Raw genomic sequence first — 27,214 nt, 5'->3', positions numbered from 1 at the left:
TGAACCTCTGAAGCAAAGAGTCCATCATTTGTTCGAAGGTGGCGGGCACGTTACAGAGACCAAAAGGCATCACCTTGAACTGATAAAGGCCATCAGGGGTAACAAATGCAGTCTTCTCTCGGTCCATGTCATCGACGGATATCTGCCAGTAGCCGGACCGTAAGTCGATAGAAGAAAAATAGGTGGCGCCGTACAGGCAGTCTAGAGCGTCATCAATGCAAAGGGTACATGTCCTTTTTTGCGATTTTGTTCAGGTGGCGATTATCTACACAAAAGTGCCACGTTCCATCCTTTTTTTTGACAAGTACGACGGGAGATGCCCAAGGACTACAGGAAGGCTCGATAACGTCCTTTGCAAGCATCTTTGTGACTTCCTGTTGGACAACAGCTCGTTCCGACGCAAAAACATGGTATGGACGCCGGTGAATAGGGTTCGCATCGCCAGTATTTATGCGATGGGTCACAACGGACGTTTGACTTAATGGTCTATTGTCGCAATATCCTTCAAGAACGCGGCAAAGAGCTTCAGCTTGAGCATGTGTAAGGTCAGAGGAGACCATCTTCTTAATGTCGACGTCAGTACCGTGCGATGACGTCACGGTATAGGCTGAGCTGTAACGATCTTCCACTGTGAATGGCTCGGCCTCATCATCCTGCAAAGCGCGAATTATAGCCAAGGAGATCCCCTGAGGCAGAACTTGCGCAGTTAGCGTGAAATTGACAAGTGGAAGGCAGGTGCGGTTGCCAGTAAGTTTCAGCACAGTGTGCGGCACGGCACGGTAACACCATGTGTAAGCATAACGGCCAAAATTGGTGCGGCCACGTAATTGCCGTCAGGTAAAGCTGGAGAGGACAAGTCGACGTGTGTCAAAGAGTGAGGTGGTAGGCGAATAAAATCTATGCAGCTCAGATGGCTTGGAGGCGGGTCCACAGGGTCGGCAAGAAGAGGCAAGTCAAGGCCGAACAGTCAATGAAGGCAGAATGATGGGCAAAAAAATCCAACCGAGAATGAGTTCGTGAGGGCAACGCTCGACGACGGTGAAGCGAACGACAGTGTGTCTCTCAGCAATGGTGAGTCGGGCAGAACACATGCCAACAATAGCGACAGTCCCTCCGTCGGCGACTTGTACAACTCGGTTTGGGGCAGGCGTCAGAACTTTTTTGAGCTGACGGCGAAGAGCAGCACTCATAATGTACACATGCGCCCCGATGTCAATCAACGCGCACACAGGAACATTGTCAACGAGAACGCCCAAAAGATTCTTGTTCATGGGTGAGGTGAAGCGAGGATTTCGTGCCAATGTCGTCAATGCAGCTTCACCTCCAGAAGCTGCACTGTCTAGTTTTCCGGTCGGGGGTGCGGCGAGCAGGTCGGAGAAGGAGCACGGCGTGACGGGGGCGAGAGAGATTGGTGGCGGGAGGGAGAAGGCGAGCGGGAGTAGCGGGGTCGTGTCAAAGGTGTCGCAGGGTCAGATGATGGAGCGGGCATAGAAGGGGCCAAGGAAGAGGATGCGCTAGAGGGGCGAGGGAGGTAATCAGGATAATAGCGCATCGGAGAAGTCCAGTGGCTGTGGCAGTGGCGAGCGACATGTCCAATGCGTCGGCAGTTAAAACAAATGGGCTTGTCGTCCACGGTTCGCCATTCGGAGGGGTTGCGCTGTCCATAGGAGGAGTAAGAAGAGCGCGGTGGGGACGTGCGTGGAGACAAAGGTTCCGAGTGTACAGAACGAGTGGATTGCATGCCGACGTTGGACAACTCTTGACGGACGATGGCCTGGACCAAGGAGATTGTCACCGGAGAATGATCAGGCAACGGGAATGAAGGGGCTGCCGGTTGTGCCGTTTCGACCTCACAACGAATGATGCAGGTCAAGTTGTCACATCGCGACGGCTGATGGAAGAGGTCGTCACAGGATGACGTAGCAGCTGTGTTGGGAAGTCGCGTGTCGTGCTGAAATACCCAGCGGCTTTTAGCATGCTCGAGATGGCGGCACTCCTTGAGGATGGTATCGATGTTGGTGACGTTCGTAAACACCAGCAAATTGAAGGCGTCCTCAGCAATGCCTTTGAGGACGTGATTAACCTTATCGTCCTCAGTCATGTTCAGGTCAGCCTTGGCACAAAGGGCCAACACGTCGAGAATGTACGACACGTAAGGCTCGGTCGATGTCTATACACGTGTGGCAAGGGCTTTCTTGGCGTTGACTTGTCGACCAAATGGATTGCCAAAAAGGTCGCATAGCTTGTCTTTGAAGAGATCCCAGCTCGAGATCTCTTCATGAGTCTGGAACCACGCCAATGGAGCTCCGTCGAGGTAGAAAAGTACGTTGGCAAGCATAATAGTCGGATCCCACCTGTGACTGGTGCTGACACGTTCGTATAAGCGGAGCCAGTCGTCAACATCAGGACTGCCGACTCTGTTGAAAACACCAGGATTCTGAGGTGGGGAGACGGCGACGTAGGTCGGGGCTGCAGGCGGATACGGTTGTGTAGATGAAGTGCCGCCAGCAGGAGCCGAAGTTGCATTGTCGCCGTTGCGACCGCTGCGAAGCTCCATGACGGGTACGGGGAATGTCCACCTCCACCAAATTAATGTTACGTGAAGCTGAAGTCGAATACTATTTAAAATTTATTTACAGGTAAGCTCATGGAGGCCAAAATGGCGACGCTATATCAAGCCGGCACACACGTCATCTTCGTCCTCCTCAGTGCAGCCACACTGTGGCGGCTATTCCGTAGCATCATGGAAGACACTATTCTTGCAGTTTTCTTTTCTAAAAGGATAATTTTGCACAAAATGCCTACAGTCTGCTAAAAAATACACTGTATGATGTTCACAAGACCACCAGGCTAACTGATTGAGAATCACTAACTTGCAATAGATGAAAATGGGGCAAAGAGAAAATACATACAGCACTGAGTGTCAACTCAGTGCTGTTGGTGGCCATTTATACTCAGTTGGTGGCCATTTATACAAGAATGAAAAACCTTTCTTTATCACCTAATTATAACTAAATGTTGCATAAAAACATGCAATCTTTTTTCCAGAGACATATGCTAAAGGGCTGCTAACAATCATTTTTGAATCTTAAATTTCAAAAACATCTATTATCTTTCTGGTTAGCTTATGTGGATGCTTGTACACCAATAAACATTCATAAATATTCGTGATAAGCAGGACAATCACACTCGCAGCAGTGGAGGGCTAGATTACCAGATACTATAGCAGTCTTACCACTATTGTAGTTATCAAGGGCATCCACAAAACTTTTTGCAGGGGGGAGGGTGGAATCTGTTGGCTGGGGAAGGGGGAGGATAGCACCAAAAACGCTCTATTTGCAGTCTAAACTACGCTCGTGAAACAAAAATTAGAAACAGTAAATTAGTGCCGGGCGTGGAGAAGGTGCATTGAAATTTGTTAATGAACAACGAATTAAACTTACGCAAAATGCAAAAAGTTACTATCACTTCTTGAAAAGAGTGACCAGTCTTGCTGTGTGCAGGTTCTCAACTCACATGAACTGATCACCAGCACACAGCCCAATATGTTCACCAACATGTATAGCTACAGTCAGTTATTCTTCCTTGAACAGCAGCTGCAGACGCCTAGGGTCTTTCTGGGAAAATTGCGTGATGACACAGGTGATCGTTATTCTTGTGTTTCCTTATACACTCTCGGTGTACACTCATCATACAAAGGTTGTCCAGCCTGTCATTTGTCATTATTGACTGTAGCCAGGTTTTCACTCTCTTCATTGTACTGAAGGAGTATTCGACAAAGCAGGTGGTAACTGGCAAGGCCAGTTACCACCTGCAACCTGAAGCAGAAGTTCAGAGTATACATTGTTTCTGAAGAGCTCCCAGTTTAGTTGCGCCACATGTCATACCAAGACATGCCCTCCACCTTGAAGTTTTCCATGCAGTATAAGCTTTAGACTTCTTCAGCAAGGACAGTAAAGTCAACATGGCTCAAATACTTAATATTTTCTGGATGCAGCTGGAGAAATTTGAAGCTCTTTACATAGCTTTCAAAAAAGTGGCAAGCTAAAGAAGCAGGCAGAGAATCCAAGTAGGGCACATATATATTGCCACATGGTAGTATTTCTCCGGTGATTGAATCCCACAGTTGCTTCCGCGAGCCTGATGAGAAACTTGTCTTGGTATAGATATTAACACGCTTAAGTGATAGGCTGCCTCACTTCCTGTTTTCATGATGTCGGACAACTGCTCTTGAGTTGAAGGAATAAACCAGTCACAAAAGACAAGAAGAGAGGTCTTTTGTGACTGTTTTTTTTCCTTCAACTATGTACCAACTGGCCTGGATTGCAACCCTTGTGCTCTTGAGTGTTAGTTCGGTGGCTGAAAAAAATATGTACTAATTCAGAGATGCGGTCGTGTACAGAACGGAAGTCTATGGATACACTTTGCAGAAAGTTTGTAACTGCTTCAAGCGATGCACTTTACTTCACCACAATGTGCAAGCAGATGAAGAAAAATTAACTTGTTGCACAGCAGAGGACGTGAGCTCGTTGCCTAGTTGCAGCATTCAAGGTTGATTCCATTGACGTGAGCTCAAGTACTTTGACTATGGGTACATAATGCTTAGAGAAGATCCTAATTGACTTGAATTTTGCAGACCATCTTGTCTGACACAGCATTGGAATACTGGGCACCAATTTGCTTCGGAGCACACTCCCATGGAAGACGATTATAGTTTGATGATCCCTATTGTGTTCTGAATTTCAGAGCGACCTCATTCAAATCGTTGATCACGAGATTCAGCTTGTGACTTGCGCAGTCGAAAAATAGTGCCTTTGGAAGCAGTTTCTCAGGGTGTCTACCATGTTGACATTTCCAAATTCCCTGAATTTTTCAGGTTTTTCCCGAGTGGCTTCGTAAAATTCCCCGAGTGACAGAGAACTTTCTTTTATTTCAAGACGAGCTGACACCATGTCACCTGATGCTGTCACTCTCTAGTAAGCATCTTAAAAACAAAGAAAAGCTACTTAATCCAGTTTTAATAGTAAGGAGTAGTGTGAAGAAAACAGAAGGAAGGAGTTAGTGAAATGCATAGGAAATAAAATACCTTCGAAAAAAAAAGGTAAAATTCATTGCGAATCTACTTTAACATCCTTAAATATGAATAAAAAGGAGATGCATGTAGAAGCAAAGATTTTCTATATGAGCTATTTTTATCAATTGATAGCAAGCTCATTCGTATGAGGCCCAGAACTTTCTCACAAGTAATATTCTCTCTCACAACAGCTTTTAAGTAAACCTCAACTGTTCTCACATACTCTCAGCCCGTGCACAACACCTCAGTGTTGTGCTTCACTGCTTTAAAGAGTTTATTTTGTTTGCACGAGGGGCACCTGCATCTTGGCATCAGCCAACACTATTTTTTTGCACGAGCTCAAGCTTCTTCAAAGAAGCAGTGGCATGCTTCCTTTCCCGTTAATTTTTCAATGCGTCAGTCCTTTCTGTTCTCATTTTCCTCCTGCCACCCGCTTGCCCCACAGACTATTTGAAGCATCCTCTTGGTCAGTTGTGCAGTCAACGTCTGGTTTCTCGAACTCCCTAGGGGCCACGAAAACACCAGAAAAATAGGGCAGTTTGAAAAAATGAATGCATGTGGTTTTACTGCCCTTAAAGGGCTCCTCACCAGGCCCTATAACATATTTTGGTTATATGCTGGAAGTTGTTATGTGTCCTCTAGGGAGCATTCTGCCGCAAAAGAATTTTAGAATCAGCTCATTAATAGCCGAGATAGAAATATTTTAGTGCCGCCAACCCATGATTTTAGGAGGTGAGCTCCACTGCCAAGCAAGACACTCTCTCCACTCACCCCGTCTAAACCTCCACAAGCGAAATTCCTTCCCTGCGTTCTCCCACACCGGACCTTGAGGATCGGGTGACACATACGACACGGGCCCCGCCTTCATTTCTTTTCTTTTCTTTTCAGCCGCGAGGAGAAGAAAAAACGCACTCGGTTTGAAATTTCAAGTCTTTCCGCGGTACGTTGAGGTGTAATACTTTGCAAACGCGACTGTTATCATGGAATGTATGCGCTTGTCAGCTCAAAATGGCCAGACCTGGTAAGGGGCCCTTTTGGATTCAAATCGCCACAGGCACATCCGAAAAAGCTCTGAATGCCTGCCAGTACACTTATTAGGTACATTGGTGCTCGTACTGTGACAGGAGATGGCGGGTGCACACTTGAATAGTTAAGGAATACATATCGTGTCCCGTAACAATTGCCCCTTTCCACACTTGTTATGCTTCACCGCGTAGCACTACTGTACTAAGACGAAGCTGACATTCGGGAACCAGCATTATGCAACGCGTCGTGCTTTACGAGCTTCGAAGACGATTACGAGGATGACAAAGGCGGAGCCGATAACATTGCTGACAGCGGCGAATTGTTTTAATGAAAAAGACGGCGTCGAACAGCAAGAAGCTTGGTAGCGAACGTCGAAGCAGCTAAGCCTAGCGTTGCCGCGGTGGTGGCTACGGCTGCTAGCGGATCTGCGTGCGAGAAAGCCGGTTCGAGGTGACGAGGTAATCAAAATGGCGGCGGTGGTGGCTTTGATTAATGCGATTTCGGACCTGCGGTCACGGCAAAAAGTCCGGAAAATCGGATGGCGAAGGGTTCTTGCGTCCGAAATTTCAGATGTTCAGACTCTATGGGGTAGGTGATGGTGCCGCGAAGCTGTCCGAATTATCGGGCGTCCGGAAAGCCGGTCGTTTGACTGTACAATGGCAATTAAGCCCTCCAGCCGACGACACGGCGTCACAGTAGATTCTTCACGACTCCTCTCTGTTACTCGAGCCAGCGATACCGCGACTTTCGTTGTCTTTCAAAAACATAACACTCAATTTTCCCTGCGTTTTCCCTGAGTATTTCCAGACTATTAAAAAAAACCTGAGAATTCCCGATTGGTAGACACCTTGGTTTCTGCATTATTCTGTTCATTTCAGCTTATTCTTTTCCAGCCATGTAGAGCATCTATTGTAGCCCTGTCCAATGAGGTTAAAAAGAGTCAGTCCGGCATCCATCAAACACTTCAAGATCATAGCGGCGATGCAAGCGGAGTTCCGTTGCTCCAGCTCTACAAATCCCACAAACTGTTCTCGCACCTATACATATATGTTCCCACCTTGTCAATAAAGCGAATGACTACATGCATCTGCACTGTTCCTGCAATATCTGCAGTTTCGCCTGCAAGAATGGAAAAAGCAAACACTGTGTTAGCTTTGACCACTATTTGCTCTCTCAGGATGTCGCCGCAGATTGTGATGAGCTCGTTCTGGACTTGGTCGGAAGTGTACTTTGCATTGCCAGCAGAAGTGAGGTGTTCTTGACGTCGAGTATGTCCAGCTTCTACCCGAAAGTCATGGAGATCATTGAAGACTCCCCTGTCAGACTGCTTCCTGTGAATGGGCAAGTCATGTGTTGCACAGAAGATAATGGTGGAAACTATCGGAAATAGTTTCTCTCAGTTCCTTTCAACTTGCTCATGCAGTGCTCTGTTCAGCTGCTGTACAACAAGTAACTGCTTGCTTGTCATCACATCCCTAAAGTTCTGCGAGGCTGCCATTGCTTCCTGGTGCCATTGGAATTTTACATGATCCTTGCATGCTTCATGCATTTTTTTGCAGTTACTGAAAGCGCGCACGATAAAATTACCTTGAGCAAAGGTGGTTGCATGGGCTAGTTGGTAATTCATGATAAAAAGTGACGTACAGTACGAAGGACAAGGACAGTGAGAGACAACATACACTACGCAGGGTATGTCGTCTCTCGCAGCCCTTGTCCTTTGCACTGTACGTCATTTTTTACCGTGAGCTCCCCGGCGAACATTTGGAAGAAAAGTGACGCAGTAACGACAAAGGGCACCTTTTGCTGTCACTGAGTACGCAAGCCAAGGGGCATAATCTGCCAGCCATGGGAACCAAAAGCCTTCTTGTCAGGTGTTACATCTTTCTTAAAGTCGTTTGCAACATTTGATTACTACGGGTTAGTAAGAAGGCGTAACTTCACAGTGCGGGATGCCCGTGTGTTTAGCTTTGCCTAGAAACTTTCCCAAGTCATGCTCTTAAGACAAGTTAGTCGCTTTCTTGCTACTGTCACCACAATTTAATCCCAAGCAAGGAGAAAAGGCGTCATGGCTTCCTACATCATGGAAGCTCACTGTAGGTGGAGTCCCTTCCATGGAGCCGACAACCTCACCTACTACCTGCTGATGAAAGTTTTCATCACTCTAGCTAAATGATGCAACACTGTCACATGGTACACCAGAAGATTTGACTGGACAGCTGGATAACACTCCATCAGACACTCACTGATGCTCAGAAAAGTGTCGGATGTCCATCATTTGGGACTGTGCAAGGCAAAGCTGGTTAGAGAGTTCCTTGTGGTTGATAGCATTAAAAAATATATGCACATTGACTGGAAGGACAATTAAATGCACACACTGCAAACATGGAAAGGGCTATATTTAAAAGGAAAATTAATTTACAAGATAAAATGCACGCTCACAACTTTATACATCTTGCTCGATCTCGCTCACGTACCCGCACAGTCGAGCAACCACACACACACACAGAAGTTGCCACTTGTCGCTCTCTCATCCGCTGTCTTGGTTGTTCTCAGCTCCGTTGACAATTGGGCACTTAAAAACACCGAATCACGCAAACACACACGGAGACGCACACACGTATAGGGGTATAATTTCCAATAAACCCGTGTTACGGTTCTACTTTGTGCGGCCGGCCGAAAAGACAAGTTGGTATACCTAATCGGCCACATGTACGGGATTGATGGGTGCAACTTCCAACAGCTCGTGTCTGTATGTACAAATGGTGCACAAATGGGGTTCTCTGAATCAAGGAACTTTTGAGTCACAGAACTCTGTCAATGACTTCAATGTGTGGTGTTCACGTGTTGATTCGGCCAATCATCCTCTCCCCACGCTAGGTGTCCCCGAGTCAACTGACCGGTTCCATATGACAGTGTGGCTTTCTGTTTGTTTACATTGATTACATTCATCCAAAGTGCTTGACTCTCAATCTCATACACAGAAAACGAAGTAAGGCATGCATATTAAGCTGTTACAGTAATAAAAAAGTGCATTTCATTAACTATCCTTTTTAGATAGATAAGCATGCACCAAACTTCACTTACCTGGGACCAAAATCAATATGTGGCGCTATCTTAATCTCGTTGAAATGGCCCACATAATAAGGATACTACTAGCCTCTCTCACTTTCAATGCAGTGCAAGTTTTCTGAGGAGCAGATCTATAGGTTTGGTTTGGGGGCTTGGGTATATATGCAGTGGACAACATTTCGGCAAGGAGGGTCTACAAGGAGATGTGACACCATGGAAGGGTGTTACACCCTCCCTACTAAGTGCAGTGGTCAAGATTTTTTCCTAGATGTAGCTGGCAATTTAGGCAAAAACTGAAGTTCTCACAATAAGACTGCATAAATATCATTGAATTCACAAAAATATGCGGATTCCACACACTGTGGGAATTGATGTAAATGAAGCTGTCTATGCTGTGGGCTTTGACTGATGATAATTAGCAGTGAATTAGACGGTGAATGTGTAATTTCTTCAGCGTTTAATCCAATGCGACAGTGGCGAGTTGATATTAAACATTACCTCACGTGCACCACTGCTGCTTGTCTGCACAGTACACAGAACACACAGGGAGGTGTGTTTGCTTGAGGCGTTTTAGTGCGCCATTGTTCATAATCTCCGAGACAGTTGAGCATTATCATTGCCTCACATGGCACATCCCATCGAGGCAGAAGTATTAAACTTGAATTGGATTATGAGGATGTACGTGCCAAAACCACAATTGGATTATGAGGCACGCCGTAGTGGCGGACTCCTGATTAATTTTTGGCACCCTGGTGTTCTTTAACATGGACCTAAATCTAAGTGCACTAGCGTTTTTGTATTTTGCTCCCGTCAAACTGCAGCTGCCACAATCGAGATTGAACCCACGACCTCGAGAAATGCCATAGCCATCAAGCTACCACGGCGGGCATAGAAATGCTGATTTGACGTGCAACCTCTTCCAAAGTGTCTCCTGGACCATACAGTGTTTTAATGCGCCTTTGTGTCTAGACGTCCTGCGTGAGTTGTCCACTTGAGAAATTTGCATGGTGTCTATTTGTCAGAAATAGCAGAAGATTACCATACCGTAATATCAGTTTGCCTGCAACCTCCGTTTCCTTGCCTTCTCAGATCGTATTTTCCCTCTCCTGCCCTCTCCCCCTGTATGGGAAGTGTGAGAGTGGCAAGGCTGTTATTCACTCGTTTCGCGACTAGGTCGATTCTATCCGTTCTCTACCTCCTCTCCCCACTTCTGCCTACAGTTCTATCTACGTCCCTTCTGGACTTGCAAGTTAGTAGAAAGGTAAGCGCTGCAGTTTCTGCTATGCATTTGATGGGGGTCACGGATAATTACGGCTGTCAACAGGATAATGTGGCAACAACCAGGGAGCTCCAGAGGGCATTGTGCGCATGCCACATGATGGAAAGGCTCAAACGACTTTCTCATGTCACCTATCATCTCTGCCACGCTCCTGCCATGTATATACACGCTCTGAACCACCCTCAACGCAGCGCATGCAAGGAAACAGCACCACAAAAGCCAAAGGAAGAGGCAAAGAAAGCTTTGCTTTAAAAGAAAATGTCAAACTTTTCTCTCAGAATTGTTCGCTATCTTCAAAAGCCATTACATGCAATTTTTCTTACACTATCATGATATGACTAGCAAGATTAGCCATAGTGTGTAACATGCAAAGTTGGCTCGCAATCCTGAAGGGCGCTTCATACGGGTATGCGGGACATGTGCATGCTAATCAAGCTGTGTAGCTTTTTGCTAGTGCATAAAAAAATATACGAAATTCCAGGGAAGGGGCCTCCCTGGCCCCTCCTTCCAGACACCCTTAGTAGTTATGTTCTTCTAATATAACATTGTTCAATGTTTTGTGTGTATCTCTCTTGTCCTGTTTTCATACACTGCAAATTAATAATCATAGTATGGAGCCAAACAAACATATAGTGACAAACCTTGAGGTTAATGTAGATCAACGTGGCCTGCTGCTTGGCAAAGTTGTCACTGAGACTCTTGAAAGCCTGTAGATTGAAAACAGAAACACATGATAACAAATCTCTCGAGCTTTCTAGCTATTCATAAACTCCACTTGTGTCCTAATACAGAACTTACTGAAGTTATCTTTGCAGCTCAGATCCAACATATTCTCAGCAAAGAAGGGGCTAATAAGATTAGCTTTTATTTCAGTCCTTAGAGATACTGCACCTGTGAAATTTGACACATTGAAAGCTGGTCATTTAAGAAATGAATCTGGATTCACTGCATATGCTTTTCTACTTTGTGCCGCATAATTTCATCCTCAAATCCATGACCCTTGCAAATAAAAATTTAGTTGTTGTGCTTGGTAAAGCGAAAAAAACCTTGATCACAGTGAGTTGGTGCATCTTGCTAACAGCACGGACAGAGCAGAAATGTACTGGACTGGGCCAGCTGGTACTATCAGCATAAATTTAAAAACGAATTGGAAAAAACTAATCTGAACATTTGTTCAATGTAACCACAACTGCTATGTGCAGTCACTCCATAGCTAGTCCTTAAAAAACAACTTCAATAAAATTTCACTGTAGCTAAATTGGTTATAAATTGAGCAGTGTACGCTAGTGAAGCAATCTTGGTAAATCTGCAGGGCTGGTAGTTGGCTAATTATTTTTATTATCAAGCCTCTCAATAGCACTTCAGGGGTGATGCAGCCATCTGGAGGCTACGATGCAAATCCTTGACCAATACCCCACTGATTTTCATCATGCTGCGAGTGCTGCCTAATCTGTGAAATCATACCGAAGAGCCATGCTGGTTCTCAGTATTCTGGGTTCTGTGTAAGTGGTATTGGTTGACGTTTTTCCAAGTTTCTCTGCTATCAGAACGGTTACATTTGTTGGCTTTCTGGGATGCACCTATTTCAAGTGTAAAATTTTGCATGGAGGCTGCTCTTGTTGACACATCCCGAAACTAAGCTTCTTATACTTTTCAAAATTTTGCTGCAGCTGGGCTTTCTGTAAGCCCAAATTCACATTTTGGAGCCTAAATTATACAATTGTTACAAATGCAGGCAAAGCTGGAAACGAAGCTACACTGTCTAGAGTAGACATTATAGAAACCTGAAGGAACAGCACGAAAGATACAAGAACTCTATGAACACGAAAAACAGGATGACATAAGTGTCACATTTGTCAATTCTTATTTTTGTCGTTTCTGTACTGTTTCCTTCAAGTTTCATTGATAGTAGAAGATACCAAGTGGCAGAATGAATGGACATAACAGCCCAATTTTCCTTAAGGTAGGTCAAGCGCACAAAGACACGGATGGCAAAAAGAAGACAAACAAGGCACCTTTACAACTAATTTTATTTGTAAGAACCCCCGTATATATATACATTCACCATTCAAGTCACGGCGCATGTGTCACAACCAATGATAACTATATCGCTGTGTGAGAAGATGCCCCACCACGCATGCTCATACATATATGTGTCTGCAGAACGCCACGATTATACTATGAAAACATGAACCGATAAAAGGTCTTGACCAAAAGATCGTAGAAGGATAAAATGAGTATTAAAAGCTAAGAAGCGCTATAATGGGGGTGTGAAGAAAATACAATGGGACACTGAAACAGCTGTAAACCCTAGGCACCAAAGCTTAGACAGTTGGGAAAAAAGAAAGAAAGAAAGGCGAGGGTGCAAAGAAGAGTGATCAGAGCATGTGGTGCTCTCCAACTCTTAGTGTTGTAGATAATCGAGTTCTTTCTTCGAGAGCAACATGGACGGGGCCGTGGCGCAACCCGTGCCAAGCTGAATGATGCAAGATGCTTCGAAAACTTCTCTGGCGTTGGGCTGTGACTTGAACGGTGAATGTGTATACACGGGGGTTCTTGCAAAGAATTACCGTATTAACTCGCATAATGATTACACTTTCTTGTCCGAAAAATTGACGCAAATTCAGGGGTGCGATCATTACGCGGGTTAAATTTCCCGCGAAAAAAAAACACCTTTTTTTTCGTCCCGCGTTTGCTGTGGGATGCGGGTGCGGGTCACCAAAACAAAAATGGCGGCCGGCGGAGCAGGCCGCACGCGATTTTTTCTTCTTCTCATGAGTACATTACGTACATTGAAACAGTTTCTTCCGTATCAGTGATGGATAATATTGTTAATATCGGCAAGTTTGCGGCAATAACGTAGCCATGTCCACTTTGAGGGGACAGAAACAGATGGCCGCGCTTAGCTGCCAGTGACAGAAACGCATGGCCGGCGTGCTGCGGAAACTGCGACATCTGTCTTCACTACTATCCCCTATGACTATCCTAACACGGCACGTTTCCGCTAAGGGCGGCCGAATATCTTAGCCGTGTTACAAGTGTCCGCGTATGAATAGGGTACACTTTTAACGTATCAGTGTAAACGTGTTGCGTGCTCACGAGTGCAGATGAAAATAATCAAAAGGAGCCTTTTTTGTTTTTGTTGACCATAACCGTTATAAAGCCTACCCATAATAAAGGCAAGTTTGGTTGTACCTCTTTTTGTAATGGAAGTGCGGAAAGTGATGAAAGTAATGAAATGAGGCATCTACTTAAGAATGTTTGGTGCGTGCAGACCGCTTGGCTTGTCTTGAAGGGACTTTCGCATAGCATTCGACAGATGGTAAGCACGATCATTATTAGCTAGACGTGGCACACGAGAAATAGCTGCGGCAAGTTCGGGGTGCAATCATTACACGGGAAATAAAAAAAATCGAATTTTGAAGACCAAATTCATTATGCGAGTAAGTACGGTAGTTGGAAGAGCGCCTTGTTTGTCTTTTCACCGTCTGTGTCTTTGTGCACTTGACCTGCCTTAAGGAAAATGGTGCCGTACCAACTAGATCGGATGCAGACCCTTGTTCAGGACATAACAGGGTAGAGACTGTGATTATCAACTAATACTTATTTCGAATGCACTGGCTATTTCACAAACATGCACATGTGTTTAAAACTGCCTTGCCCAAAAAAGCCACTACCTTGTCGCACAGCGCCTATCCTGTTTATTTGATGATTTGGTATCTGTCTGTTGCATGTATTAACTCTGTGAGCAGTGAAGCATCAATCATCAATGCAAAATTAAATTTTGATTGCACCAGACCTGACCTTTGCATAAAAGCTAGACTTTAAAGGGACACTAAAGGTTATTAGAAAGTCAAGTTAAAGTGGTAGAGCAATGTTCTAGAACGTCTAAGGCGTCAATATAATCGCGAACAGAGCTTTACACTATGGGGCTCTTGCATTGCCCAGGGGGCGCTGCGAAAAAGGTGCTAAAAAGCGCCCTCTGTCCTAAAATGGGTCGTACCAAGCTCGGTCGTCTGCTTCGGAAAGCACGTTTACAATATGGACCCACCACTTTCGTTTGTGTTGTTTCACGGCCTGCAGTGAATATCGGGCGCCGAAGATTTTTTTCAGGGGTGGCACGCTGCGTAAAGGCAAGAAATTATGCAGTGCCGAATACATGTACGCCGTTCAAGAATTAGGTGGCGAAGTTTTAGCACCGTGGTAATCGCAAGTGAAGCGAGTCGCATACGAAGTGGTACTTCAGGTAAGGTTTGCACGCTAGCTGCTAGATTCAGGCGCACAAACGCGAGGAAATGCTTGCTATAAATGAATCCACAGCAGCGATAAGCAGGCATCATGTGTACGGAACTGCTCGAGCACACGACGGTATGCGCCGCAATGTACGAACTGCTCGAGCGGACGATCGTACGCTTCGCGACGGCAGCGGTCTTTCGACATGCCGCAAAACGGCGGGCCTCCTGCAATCTTTGTTGACTGCATGCCGCTAAACAAGTAGTTATGCCTGCGTTGTAGTAGCGGCCATCTGTTCCTTTTAGTAACAGGTAATAACTGATGCAATGCACATGAGCTCGCACCTACATGCGAATCGCGCTGCAGCGCGAGTTCGTGCGCTGCTCGCTTAATGTACGTTTTAATGACAGCGCTCGAACATCGATGTGCTGCAATCAATACTGCCTTGCTGCGCTGCCTCAACGTGCTGGCTTGAGATCAAGGATGAGCGCATTTAACTCTCTTAACCTGTGCTGCTCGTAGTGGAGTAGTGAATTGTCATCGAATGAGCCCGAACTATTGTGCTCATTTGCACACACCTGGTCACTTCACCACTTCGCATCGGTCGAATTGTTAATTGTCGCTGTGGCCGGGTCTCAAATCGTGAATTACCAGCCATGCCTGCTGCTATGTCGGTCTGCTGTCGGGACTGTAGGTGCAAAAGACCGAACATTAGAACGCAGATAATCAAGCAAGCTTCAAGACAGGCGAAGCAGTCAGCATGGCGCGAAGTTTCGCTTACTCAGCGCGACGAACTGCAGCTATGCAGTGCGCCTGACGCTCCACTTCGTGAGGCCTCGAAGGAAAACAGCAGAATCTGATGTTGGGATTCAGGCCTTGTTCATGGCAGCCCACGACGCAGAAGTAATGACGGTGACGTCTTTTCGAGGCTGGGCTAGGTTTCTCCGGATCGGCGTCACCAATTCCTCCTGCTCCTAGCACACGGAGAGTCCGTTTTCGTTAAACTAAAGGCTGCGGCGAGCTCGCAGCGTGGTCGACAATGGTCTGTGAGAAGTGACAAGCCTTTTCGCACTCACAACAGGGCAGAAAAAAGTGCGAATCGACGCAAAACTCGGCCTAGAAACGTGCTTCGCCACAGCCAGGGTTCAAAACGACCCAGATGTCGTTTCCCGCGCCGCCATCAGGCGCCACTACTATACCTCAAACTCCAGCGCAAGACGCCCATTTGAGACCCCCCAGCGACATTCCGGTACTAGCCCGATGACGAAAGCACTCCTCATAATTTGTGTTACTAATACTCAACTACTCGTATTAAAAATATCATTTCATTCGATTATAAGACGGAAGAAAATGCTACTTGACTATGTCTATTCGATACTAAGAAAAAATAACATATTGACGTTACCCTTCAGTAGTATGGGTGGTCGAAAGGTTTCGTTTTCGCTCGACTCTGCGCCGCGCACGCTTTGGAGTTTCAGTAGTTTCGTTATCGCGTCGTGCTGTGCGGGTTCTGCTGGCACGCGAAACCTTCATTTGGAACAAGCAGCGAGAATGCCACGTCCATGTGATGTCGTGGGAAGCCCTCGTTGCTTTCCCGCTCCGGAGTGCCGGTGTCGAGGCCGCCATCGTAGTACGCGACGACGCCAGCAGCGTGAGCCCTCAGCAGCAGGTCGCGCTCGTCAGTGCTCAAATTGCTGAAGTTGAGCCCAGCATAGCGAGCCAATCTGCCGTTGTCAGGGTCCATTGCGACGAGCGTCGAAGTTTACGTCATAGAATAAAGTACCAGCTTATGGTCGCGCGTTTCTCCTTCCGCTAGCCACCATACTCCCGCTTTCACTCTGCTGTCAACTCTGTCTTGGCTCTGTTTCTGGCCGCGCGTTTGCGTTTTGCGCAGAAAAGCCGTAGCGCCGTCTGCGGACGCCGTTCTACTCACCGATGGCGCAACGTCACTATGAGACCATGATGTCAGTACTCCTCGATCGGAGGGCGGGCTATTTGAACTGCGCTAGAGGTACGCGGACGCTTCAGAACGCATTTTCTCTTAATGTAAGTCTCTCCTTGGCACGAAACAAGCGTTACGAGGTTTCTGGGATGGTATTTCAACAGTCCAGGTTGACTTAATAGTAACCTTTAGCGTCCCTTTAAAACAGTCTCTAGGTTAAGAACAGAAGATATGACATTAGGCAACTGATGATGCATCATAAGATGAATTCCAGCAAACAAGTTAAAAGCCTTCTCAACACAAATGCAAATAAGTGGCACAGCTTGACTGGAAATAGTCAAAAATCGGTAGAATATTTCATCCTGAAAATCTACTTTAAGATCAGACTTGTTTTAATGAGGGTGTCTACCAAGTTGACATTTCTAGATTCCTCAAGTTTTCCAGGTTTTCCCTGAGTGCCTTCGTAAGATTTCGTGAGTGACAGGGAACTTTATGTTTTATGTCAAGACAGGCTGACACCATGTCGCCCAATGCTTTCACTCTCTAGTGAGCATGTAAAAAATTAAAAAAAAAAGCCGACTTAATCCAGTTTGAATATTAAGGAGTAGTGTTTATTTTATTGAAAAAGAAAGCACAAGGGAGGGATTAGTAAAATACACAGTGAATAAAATATCTTCGCAAAAAATGGTAAGACCCATTGCAAACTGAGTCAAACATTCTTAAATACGAATAAAATGGATATGCATACAGAAACAAACATTTTTGAACCTCGGCTATTTCTAACAACTAATAGCAAGCTCATTGGCATAAGGCGCGAGCTTTGTGAGAAGCGAGATCTTTTCTCAACAACTGGTAAGTCAACCTCAACTGTCCTGACATACTGCCGCAGAGAGCTCTCCATATGCCAGTTACGAGCAGTCTCGTGAGGTACTCTTCCAAGCGCCTCATCGCTAAAGCCCCTAGGCATTACTCATCGCATCGTCATTAGAAAAGCACTAGCAACACCTTGCGCATGGCGATACAGCACGTCTCCCGTGCACGAGCACACGGCAGCACCCGAGTCTCCCGTCCAATGAGAAGCCACGGCATGGAGACGCGGTTGACTGTGGAATAGGCTCCTGTTAACTCTTCTTTTAAATTGTGTGAATGCTTAATATTGAGTTTCCCGGCACAAATTCGCCCACAATAAACCAGTTTGTTTAGTGTGCTTCATTTAAGAATGCTACATTTCTGGTGGAGGTGCGGGGTATGATTGGAAGTCCCCAGTTCGTAAGAGAACGGAGCCCGGACCCTCAGCGATTGGAACCCAGGGAACTGACTCCAGTACACCAGTGCACAAGCCGCCACATCTGAGAAAACCCGCCCGAGTTCGGACTGCTTCCTGTTGCTGCAGCAGTGCAGGCAACAGTTACAAACGACAATGCAACCATGACCAGCCCAGTGGCATCGCCCCACCTCATTGTGTACCCACCACGCACGCCCGAGTCCTTCGACGGTGATACATTCGAAGATGTGGAAGACTAGTTAGAGCACTTCGAGTGAGTGGCATATTTCAATGGCTGGGAAGAGGCACGGAAGCTTCGCAATGTGTACTTCGCGTTAGAAGAGTCAGCGAGGACATGGCAAGCAAGTGGCATTATCTTCATGGGAAGAATTTCGGCGACAGTTGCTTGCCATGTATGCCAGCACCGATCGGCGAGAGAAGGCAGAGCATGCGCTAACAAGAGTGTCGGCATGTATTTCGAGGGCATGTCTCGTCTCTTCAAGCGCACTGATTCAAACATGACCAAAGAGAAGAAATTACGCCATCTGATGCGTGGCGTCAAGCAGGAGCTGTTTGCAGGACTCGTCCGTAACCCACCACACAGTGTTGCTGAGTTTCGCACCGAAGCGACGACCATAGAGAAGGCGCTGCAGCAACATGCCCATCACTACAATTGTGACGTCACCAGCGCACCAGCCAATCTCTTGTCAGCAGGCCCAGGCAGTAACACCAAAGCACTAAGAGCACTGGTGCGGTCAATCGCAAAGGAGGAGCTTCGAAAGCTGCAGCTACTGGAAGGCACCCCGACAGTTTCAACTCTCACCACCGTCATTCGAGATGAAGTTCCCCACGCCATTCTGCAGCCAGGATGTGAAGAACCGCCTGTGCATCATGAACAACCACTACGGGTATGTCGCATGCTGACGTACGCTGATGTGTTATGCCAACCGACCGGGCATAGTGCTCCATTCACAACCCCCAGCAGCCGCCAGCCGACTCTGCGCAGTGGGCCCCTTCTAGCAGAGCTGAGGCCACGAAAAAGCGATGTGTGACATGCACCCGACCGGCTGCCACTCTGTTTCCACTGTGGAGAAGCTGGACACCTTTACAGAATGTGCCCACATCACAGAGCAGGTCTTCGCGGCTTTACAATAAATGTACCTTGTCCCCATAATGGTGAAAGACCCATCGAAATTCAAGACTACTTGACCAGACAACAGGACCCGGCTGCTAGATACCGACACCAGTCACGATCATCAGCGTCTACACGCTACCGATCACGGAGTCCATGGCCATCCTCGATTTCACCAAGGCGTCATTCACTGAGCCCACGTCAGGAAAACTGAAGCGAGCAACCTGTGGAGGCGAGAAAAAGCCAAGATTCTCCATCAAGTTTATTGAGCAGCTGCGACGAACAGAAGTGGATGAATAAGATAAGTGAACAGAGAATTTCTTCAAACTTGCGCATTACGATAGACGGTCATGAACTGAGTGCATTAGGTGACACAGGTGCTGATTATTTTGTCGTAAGATATGCACTCACCAAGGAACTGAAAAAAGTTTTGATGCCGTGGAGTGCACCTCAGATACGTACAGCTGGTGGGCACCTCATTACACCCCTGGGTAGATGTAAAGTGAGAATCGGAATTCGAGGTTTTTCTTACGTCGCTGATTTTGTCCTACTACCAGAATGTTCGAAGGCTGTAATACTCGGAATGGACTTTCTTCTAACAAATCGTGCCATAATCAACCTGCAGAATTCTAGTGTGTCATTTTCTACGAAGCAGGCTATAAACATGCAAAAGTCCGAGGAGCTAGAACACGTTGCCTTGCGGGTTACCAACAATGACATAACCTTGCCACAATGATGCAGCATGCTGGTTCGCATAAGAAACGAAGCATTCGACGACTCGGAAGGTATAGCGGACACCAACATCGAGCTACTGTTGAAAAAAGGTACAGTAAAACCTCGTTAAACCATACCCGCTTAAACAGTGGTTTAGTTTTAAAAGTAGTAAAGTCAAATCCCCGACTCAGTAGCTATTGAACATAATGTGTTTTGTATCCGCATAAACCGTACCAGCTTATTGCATACGTATCAGTTAACACGTAGTGCTTCCACTTTTCGTCGTGCAAACACGGTGGTGCATCGTCTCCATCAGGCAGCCCAGCAGAACAACAAGCCTCAAAAGATCGGAACAACGGCCTCCAAGAGCCCTGTGCGTTCGGGTGTGAAGCCACATCAACATAATTTCGGTGGCGTGTCAGAGAGCATTGTGGCGTCGTGCATGCGAGGATTCGCGCCATGCCGAAGCTCAGATAAAGAAGACGCCGGATGCTCAGCATATAAGAAAAATTAGACATCGTTCGTGCATCAAACGTGACACAAAGAAGTCGGCACTGGCACACGACAGGGATCTGCTGTTGACTACGGTGTGTGGCATTTAGAATTCTAAGAAGTTGCTCGGCAGCACTGCTGCGACCGCGAAGGGATGTCGGCTAGCGACAGTGATGAGGACGACACAAAAAGCGACAGCAGGGGCGATTCAGGACCCACAGTGGCAGAAGCTGCGCGTTACGTCAGCCTCGTGAATGCAATTGTCGCGATGAGAACAGCAACTCGCAATGAAAAAGCTCCGCAACTTCTGCAGCGCTACTGTGAGTGTGCACGGAGAATACTAACGCCAACAAGGAATCTGCCATGCGAGCGTTTGTCGAGATGAGGTGGCTGGCTAAAAAGCTGCCTCGCAGCTTCAGTAAGTTTGAGGCTGCTGTCGTCGCTGCAATGCCACCGCGGCATCAAACGAAAATAACGCTTTTGTAGCGCGAAGTGAATAAATACTGCATGTTTTTTCCCCTTTCATCGCACTCTCCCTGAGTTTCGATTTTTGATAGGTAAGTGGTCGATCTCATGCTATTTCGGTTAAACAGTACTATCGTTTAGTACGTACTTTTTCCTAGCTTCGGCCAACTACGGTTTAACAAGGTTTCACTGTATCTGCGTAGCAAGAGGAATGGTTCAACTATGCGACGGGTGTGCTGATGTATTGCCGACGAACTTTGGAAGTGAATTTCAGCACGTCGCAAAGAACACAGCCATTGCCTTCCTTCAGAGCGCTACTGCAGTCACAGATGTATGTAGCTTAGCGTCAAGGCCGCCTGCTGTCCAAACTACGCATGACGCCGTAACATCAGTTGCGGTCAACCAAAGTCTGTCGCCAGCCCAGAAAGAAATGATGGAGGACTTTATAAATGAATTCGCAGAATGTTTCTCCGCCTCATCAAAGGTACGGCGCACATCAATTGTTAAACACCGCATAATAACAGATGGAGCGACCAGGCCAGTATACCAACATCCATATCGAGTGTTACCGCTTCAACGAGAGGTCATAAAGAGTCAAGTGCAAGAGATGCTTGAGGACGATGTCATTCAGCCATCGAACAGCCCATGGGCGTCGCCCGTAGTCATTGTGAGAAAAAAGGACAATACAGTGCAGTCCACTTATAACGATATTGAGAAAGACAAAAAATATCATCGTTATAACCGATGATCACTATACCTGGACTGCAGTTATTTAAAAAAAAAAAAACGTGGAACATACTTTTGCAGCTCCGAACTCGAATTCGCTACTTGCTCTAAAGAATAGATGATGTAGAAAGTAAGCTGTGAAAAACAAACTTTATTTCTAGTGCCAATGACAGTGTCAAGGGTTAGGCGTGCCGAAATAGTCCGAAATCTGCATTTGCTTTTGCGGCAGCTTCAGCTTCACAACTGCGATGAGCATGGATTCCAGTTGCTGCGTGAACACTGGCGGCAATCCTTTAGCATGCATAAAATCAAGGAGTCGATTGACGACAGTGCACTTTGCGTGGACATTGAGGTCAGCGTCAAGGAGCCACTGTCACTCTCGTCACTGTTGCTGCTGCCGTCGCCACCATTGCAGAACTTTGCCGTCTGTCGAGACAACACATCTTCGGCGATCGCCTCGTCGGTGACCTCATTGCAGAATGAGGCAGCACTGTCTGCAGTCAAAAATTCCTCCATCAACGCACCACCTGTGTCACCAGTAGGAATGAGCTCCCAGAGCGCGGTTATGTCAGCGCCTTCCACCGTGTTGGTCTCAGTGGGTTGGGGAAGTTCGTCCTGACACACAAAGCCCGCCTTTTTGAAGCAATTGTATATGGTTGACTGCTTTACTTCATACCATGCACCATAAATGATGCACACGGCTTTCAAAAGGATTATCTTCAGGTCAGGGGGCCCGTCTGCATGAACCGACGTGCCAGGAGCTGCGCGGTCAATGGCTAAAATTAGCCACTCCAGCATGCGCCGCCGATACAGGACATTAAAGTTGGCAATCACGCCGACGTCCAATGGCTGCAGGCCTGCCGTAGTATTCAGAGGCAGAAACATAAATTCGACAGATGTTAGCTTTGGCTTAACGCTGTGTGCACTACAGTTGTCAAGTAGCAACACTACTTTTCTTCCTTGGCCTTCAATTATACTGTCGAACTCGAGCAGCCATTCTTTGAACAGGTCGCGGGTCATCCACGCCTTCTTATTGCTGCGATAGCGGACGGGGATGTGCTGATTTTTAAAGCACGTTGGCTTCTTTGATCGCCTGATCATGAAAGGCTTGAGACGATGGCTCCCGTCTGTGCTAACGCACAACAACACGATCAGCCTAAGTTTCGAGTGCTTCCTGCCGGGGCATCAATCTCCTTTAAGAGCATGAGTCTTCGACAGCAACATTTGAGAAAAAAAAAGAGCAGTTTCTTCGCAATTATATATGTCCTCCGCATAGCGCTCCAGCATGCCGAGCAGCTTTGTGTGCAGCCACTGCTTCTTTGCCTGTGTGTCCAAAGACGCTGCTTCCCCTACCACGTTTTTGTAAACGATGCTGTGCCGCTCTTTAAAGCGCTGATTCCAGCCTCCCCTAGGCTCAAAATTTGGGCGTCCCAGAAGGAAAAGCAAAGTTTTTCGCTTTGGTGGCAAGTATTGGCCCACTAATAGGCACATTATGCGCGCGGGTTGTGATGAAACACTGGTAAAGCGCCTCTTCAACATCGGTGTACAAAGGGTCTCTAACCCTTTTCCGCTGATTGGCACGGCCGCTGATAGCTCCAGCCTTCACAATTGCGGTGCTCCCGGTTTTCAAAATGGTTGATATTGTTGACTTGGCGAGCTCATACTTCTTCACGAGGGCGCTCACCTTGAAGCCGCGTCGAGAGTTCTGCAAAATATCCATCTTCGTGTCAAGCGACACAGCTTTGCGCTTTGTCGGCGCCATCTTCAAACTGGGCCACTGGGTTGTCCTGTTCGTTGAAGCTAAACATTTCGACAGAATTGCCTGTCTGGTTGGGAAATTGATTAGAACTTGAGACTGACTCCAACCAAATAACTGAATTTTATTAGCCCGACGTTTCGGAGCCCATTCGGCTCCTTCTTCAGGGGGTTGTTCTTCGGGGGGTGGCGGTGTGCTGCTTTTAAAGCGTCTTTTTTGAAGAAAGGAGGGGGGGGGGGACACGGGAGGTGGGGAGACACTCCACAGACGGAAAGGTGGGGGGGAACAAAAGGAAAGGGGGGGGTTTGTGTTGTTGACCGCTTCCAAGGAGCTGCGAGGAGCTGCACTCCACCCAGCACCGGTCATCGCAGCTCCTTGGAAGCGGTCAACAACACAAACCCCCCCCTTTTCTTTTGTTCCCCCCCACCTTTCCGTCTGTGGAGTGTCTCCCCACCTCCCGTGTCCCCCCCCCCTCCTTTCTTCAAAAAAGACGCTTTAAAAGCGGCACACTGCCACCCCCCGAAGAACAACCCCCTGAAGAAGGAGCCGAATGGGCTCCGAAACGTCGGGCTAATAAAATTCAGTTATTTGGTTGGAGTCAGTCTCAAGTTCTGTCCTGTTCGTTGCACGCTGCTTCGGTAGCGTCAGCCTGCTATCACTAGAGAGAGAGACTGAGTGCGGGACGGGCACCACCGCGCCGCTTGGCTTGTTGCTTTTTTTTTTTTCTTTCTCTCTCTTTCGGAGTGACTGTGGCCGACGTGCATGAAGCCGCCATCTCGTGGCACGCTGTGCCTACTCAGGTACTCTCCGGTGCATGAGCGGGGTGGAACGTGCTGAGCGGTAATGGCGGCAGATACGAACTCATGCTATGTTCACACTACGGTCGTAACGCGCGTAACAGCTCTTTTGGCGTATCGAACGTAACGGCTGTAAAAAACGTTACGGCAGTTAAGCCGGCACCTTTGTTCACATTTACTGCTGCTTAAATTACGGCTTTTACAACAGGCCAATCAAATTTGGAGCTGCAGAATCGACGTCACCAGCGGTCCAATATGGCTCCTGCCAACATGCGAGCGCTGGCCGAGATCGAAGAAATTCACGCTCAAAACAAACTTACAGTCATGTATTTAATCGCCCAAAGACGACGAAGGCGACGCAGAAGGGTTTGGGTGCGGCAAGTATTTCTCGACAGGGCCGCGGACGGCGATTTTCACAACCTTTTCGCCAAGCTCCGAGTTGGTGACGCTGCGATGTTTCATAACATCATGCGCATGTCGCCCCAGCAGTACCGCTTCCTTGAAAACCTAATGAGACCACTCACCGAAGTTAGGAGCACGCATCTGCGGCCATCGATTTCCTCGGCGGATAAACCAGATGAACTGAAAACAGTCTCGCAAGGCGCACTGCAAAAATTTTCACGAACACAGCCAATCGTGCGCACGGAATGGCGGAATGGCACTTCCCGCGCCCGGAGCTGTCTGCAGACGGGAGGACGGAAGTGTCGTCACCGGTTGTTGAAAGCCGAAAGCTTATCGGTCATTGGCTGTGTCGCAACGGTCGTAACATAACAGTCGTAAATGTTGCCGACCCTTTAACACTCTCACCCACGATTTTTGCGAGAATAGCGCACGTTGGTACCTTTACGTTCGCAGTCTGAACTAGACGCATACGCTTGTTGCGCTTCCGCTTACGTTTGTTACGAAAAATCGGCGCCTTACGAACGTAGTCTGAACATAGCATTACGGAGATAAACATCACCTCCTCTCAACATCGTTCATTTCAGGAAACTAAGCAATGTTATGATTATTTGGCACGGAAAACGCTGTCCAGACGACAAAATTTTGATGATTATATCCGATATGCAGTGAATAACCTATCATTATAAATGTTTTTTTCCCCATAGATCTAATGCATAAAATGACACTCTCGTGTTGACCCATCGTTATAACCGATATATTGTTATATGTGGTATCATTATAAGTGGGTTGCACTGTACAGTGAGATTCTGTGTTGATTACCGGAAATTGAACAGTGTGACCAAGCGTGATGTATACCCCCTTCCCCGCATTGATGACACATAGATCGCCTACAACATGCAAAATTTTTCTCTTCACTAGATCTCAAAAGCGGGTATCGGCAAATTGAAGTAGACGAAAGAGACCGTCAAAAAACTGCTTTCGTAACCCCAGACGGCCTGTATCGGTTCAAAGAGCTTCCACTCGGCCTCTGCTGTGCACCGGCGACATTCCAACGCATGCTGGACAGTGTCCTGTCGGGTCTCAAATGGCAGTCATGCTTAGTTTACCTAGACGACGTAGCGGTATTTTCCGCAACATTGACCAGCATGTTGAGGCTGCGTTTAGTGCTCCAAGCTATCCGTTTGGCAACAATTAAACTGGAAAAGTGTCAGTTTGGATTCCAAGAACTTCGTTTCTTGGGTCACGTAATTAGTGCGCAAGGTATTGGTCTGGATCCCGACAAGACTACTGCCGTTGTGCGATTTCCAAAGCCGACAAACAAGAAGACAATATGGCAATTTTTTGGACTATGCACTTATTACAGGCGATTTGTAGAAAACTTCTCAAAAATTGCTGAACCTCTAACGAAACTTACTAAAGAAGACGTACCCTTAATGTGGCATACTGAACAAGAGGTTGCATTCAATGAATTAAAGGAACGATTGCAAGCCCCACCAATGCTCGCCCACTTCGACAAGGCAGCGAACGCAGAAGTCCACACAGATGCAAGCAATCTCGGTCTCGGCGCAGTTTTAGTTCAGTGTCAAAATGGGGAAGAGAAAGTCATAGCATATGCTAGCCGCACGCTCTCGAAAGCTGAAACAAATTACTCTGCGAGAGAAAAGGAGCGTTTGGTTGTCATACGGGCCATCAGCAAGTTCCGACTATACCTCAATGGCAGGCCGTTCCGTGCAGTCAGCGATCACCATTCTCTTTGCTGGCTGGCAAACCTAAGGGACCCATCTGGACAACTTGCGAGGTGGAGCCTCAGGCTCCAAGAATACGACATTGCTGCTGTAGACAGGTCTGGAAGAAAACATAACAATGCTGACTGCTTGTCCCGCTCACCAGTGGAGTCTACTCCTTCAGAAGAAGATTTCGCATTTCTTACAGCGATGACAACTTCATAAATTGCTGAGCGTCAATGGGCTGACATAGAATTGCTCCCACTCATCAAGCATCTTGAAGGATACGACGTCCAAGTCCCACATATGTTTATGAGAGGTTTATTGTCATTTTGCCTCTGAGATAACGCACTCTACAAGAGAAACTTTGCAGAAAAAATTCTTGCTCGTCGTACTGTCAGCCATGCAACCGGAAATTTCGGAAACTTGCCATGATGAACCATCGTCGGGTCACTTAGGCGTCAGTTGGACGTTCGCCAGAATTCATCTCAGATACTTCTGGCCCAAATTGTTAACGTCGGTGCAGCATTACGTGAAGACATGTCGTGAATGTCAAAGGCGCAAAACACCGCCTGTGAAACCGGCCGGCTTTCTCCAACCCATAGACTGGATCTTCTTGGCCCGTTCCCAGCATCATCGTCAGGGAACAGATGGATCATAGTAGCGACTAACTTTTTACCAGATATGCTGAAACTGGCTGCCTTGAGCGAGGAACGACAGTTGAAGTTGCAAATTTCTTCGTTTGTAACATAGTACTGCAACATGGTGCACCAATGGTCGTGATTATTGATCGAGGAGCAGCCTTCACAGCTGATTTGATACAGTGTTTGATGAAGATGACTCACACCAGTTACAGAAAAAGCACTGCATACCATCCCCAAACAAACTGCCTGACAGAACGTCTAAACCGAACCCTGGCCAATATGCTGTCCATGTATGTTTACCTCGAACGTAAGACATGGGACGCAATCTTGCCTTACGCCACTTTTGCCTATAATACAGCTGTACAGGAGAGAACTGGTCTATGGCGGCACAGTAACAACCACACTGGATGCCATGTTGTCAGTAGATGATGACAAAAACCCGTACGACGTCGACGACTTCCTACGAGGTGAAGAA

General features: G+C 47.0%; 1 protein-coding gene across 8 annotated transcripts in view; it reads right to left on the bottom strand.

Moving 5' to 3' along the window:
* LOC139049193 (sodium-independent sulfate anion transporter-like) overlaps window positions 1-27,214 on the bottom strand; it is a 492,963-nt gene that overhangs the window by 34,067 nt on the left and 431,682 nt on the right. For all 8 annotated transcript variants that reach the window (XM_070524550.1, XM_070524548.1, XM_070524556.1 and 5 more), the window contains exon 17: window positions 11,090-11,155. In XM_070524550.1, the coding sequence (XP_070380651.1) occupies window positions 11,090-11,155 (66 nt within the window). The remainder of the gene's footprint in view (window positions 1-11,089; window positions 11,156-27,214) is intronic.

Source organism: Dermacentor albipictus, chromosome 8 (assembly GCF_038994185.2).
Source record: "Dermacentor albipictus isolate Rhodes 1998 colony chromosome 8, USDA_Dalb.pri_finalv2, whole genome shotgun sequence".
Taxonomy (NCBI): Eukaryota; Metazoa; Arthropoda; class Arachnida; order Ixodida; family Ixodidae; genus Dermacentor; species Dermacentor albipictus.
Note: the sequence above shows the minus strand (reverse complement) of the source record. Positions and strands in the feature narration are given on the sequence as shown.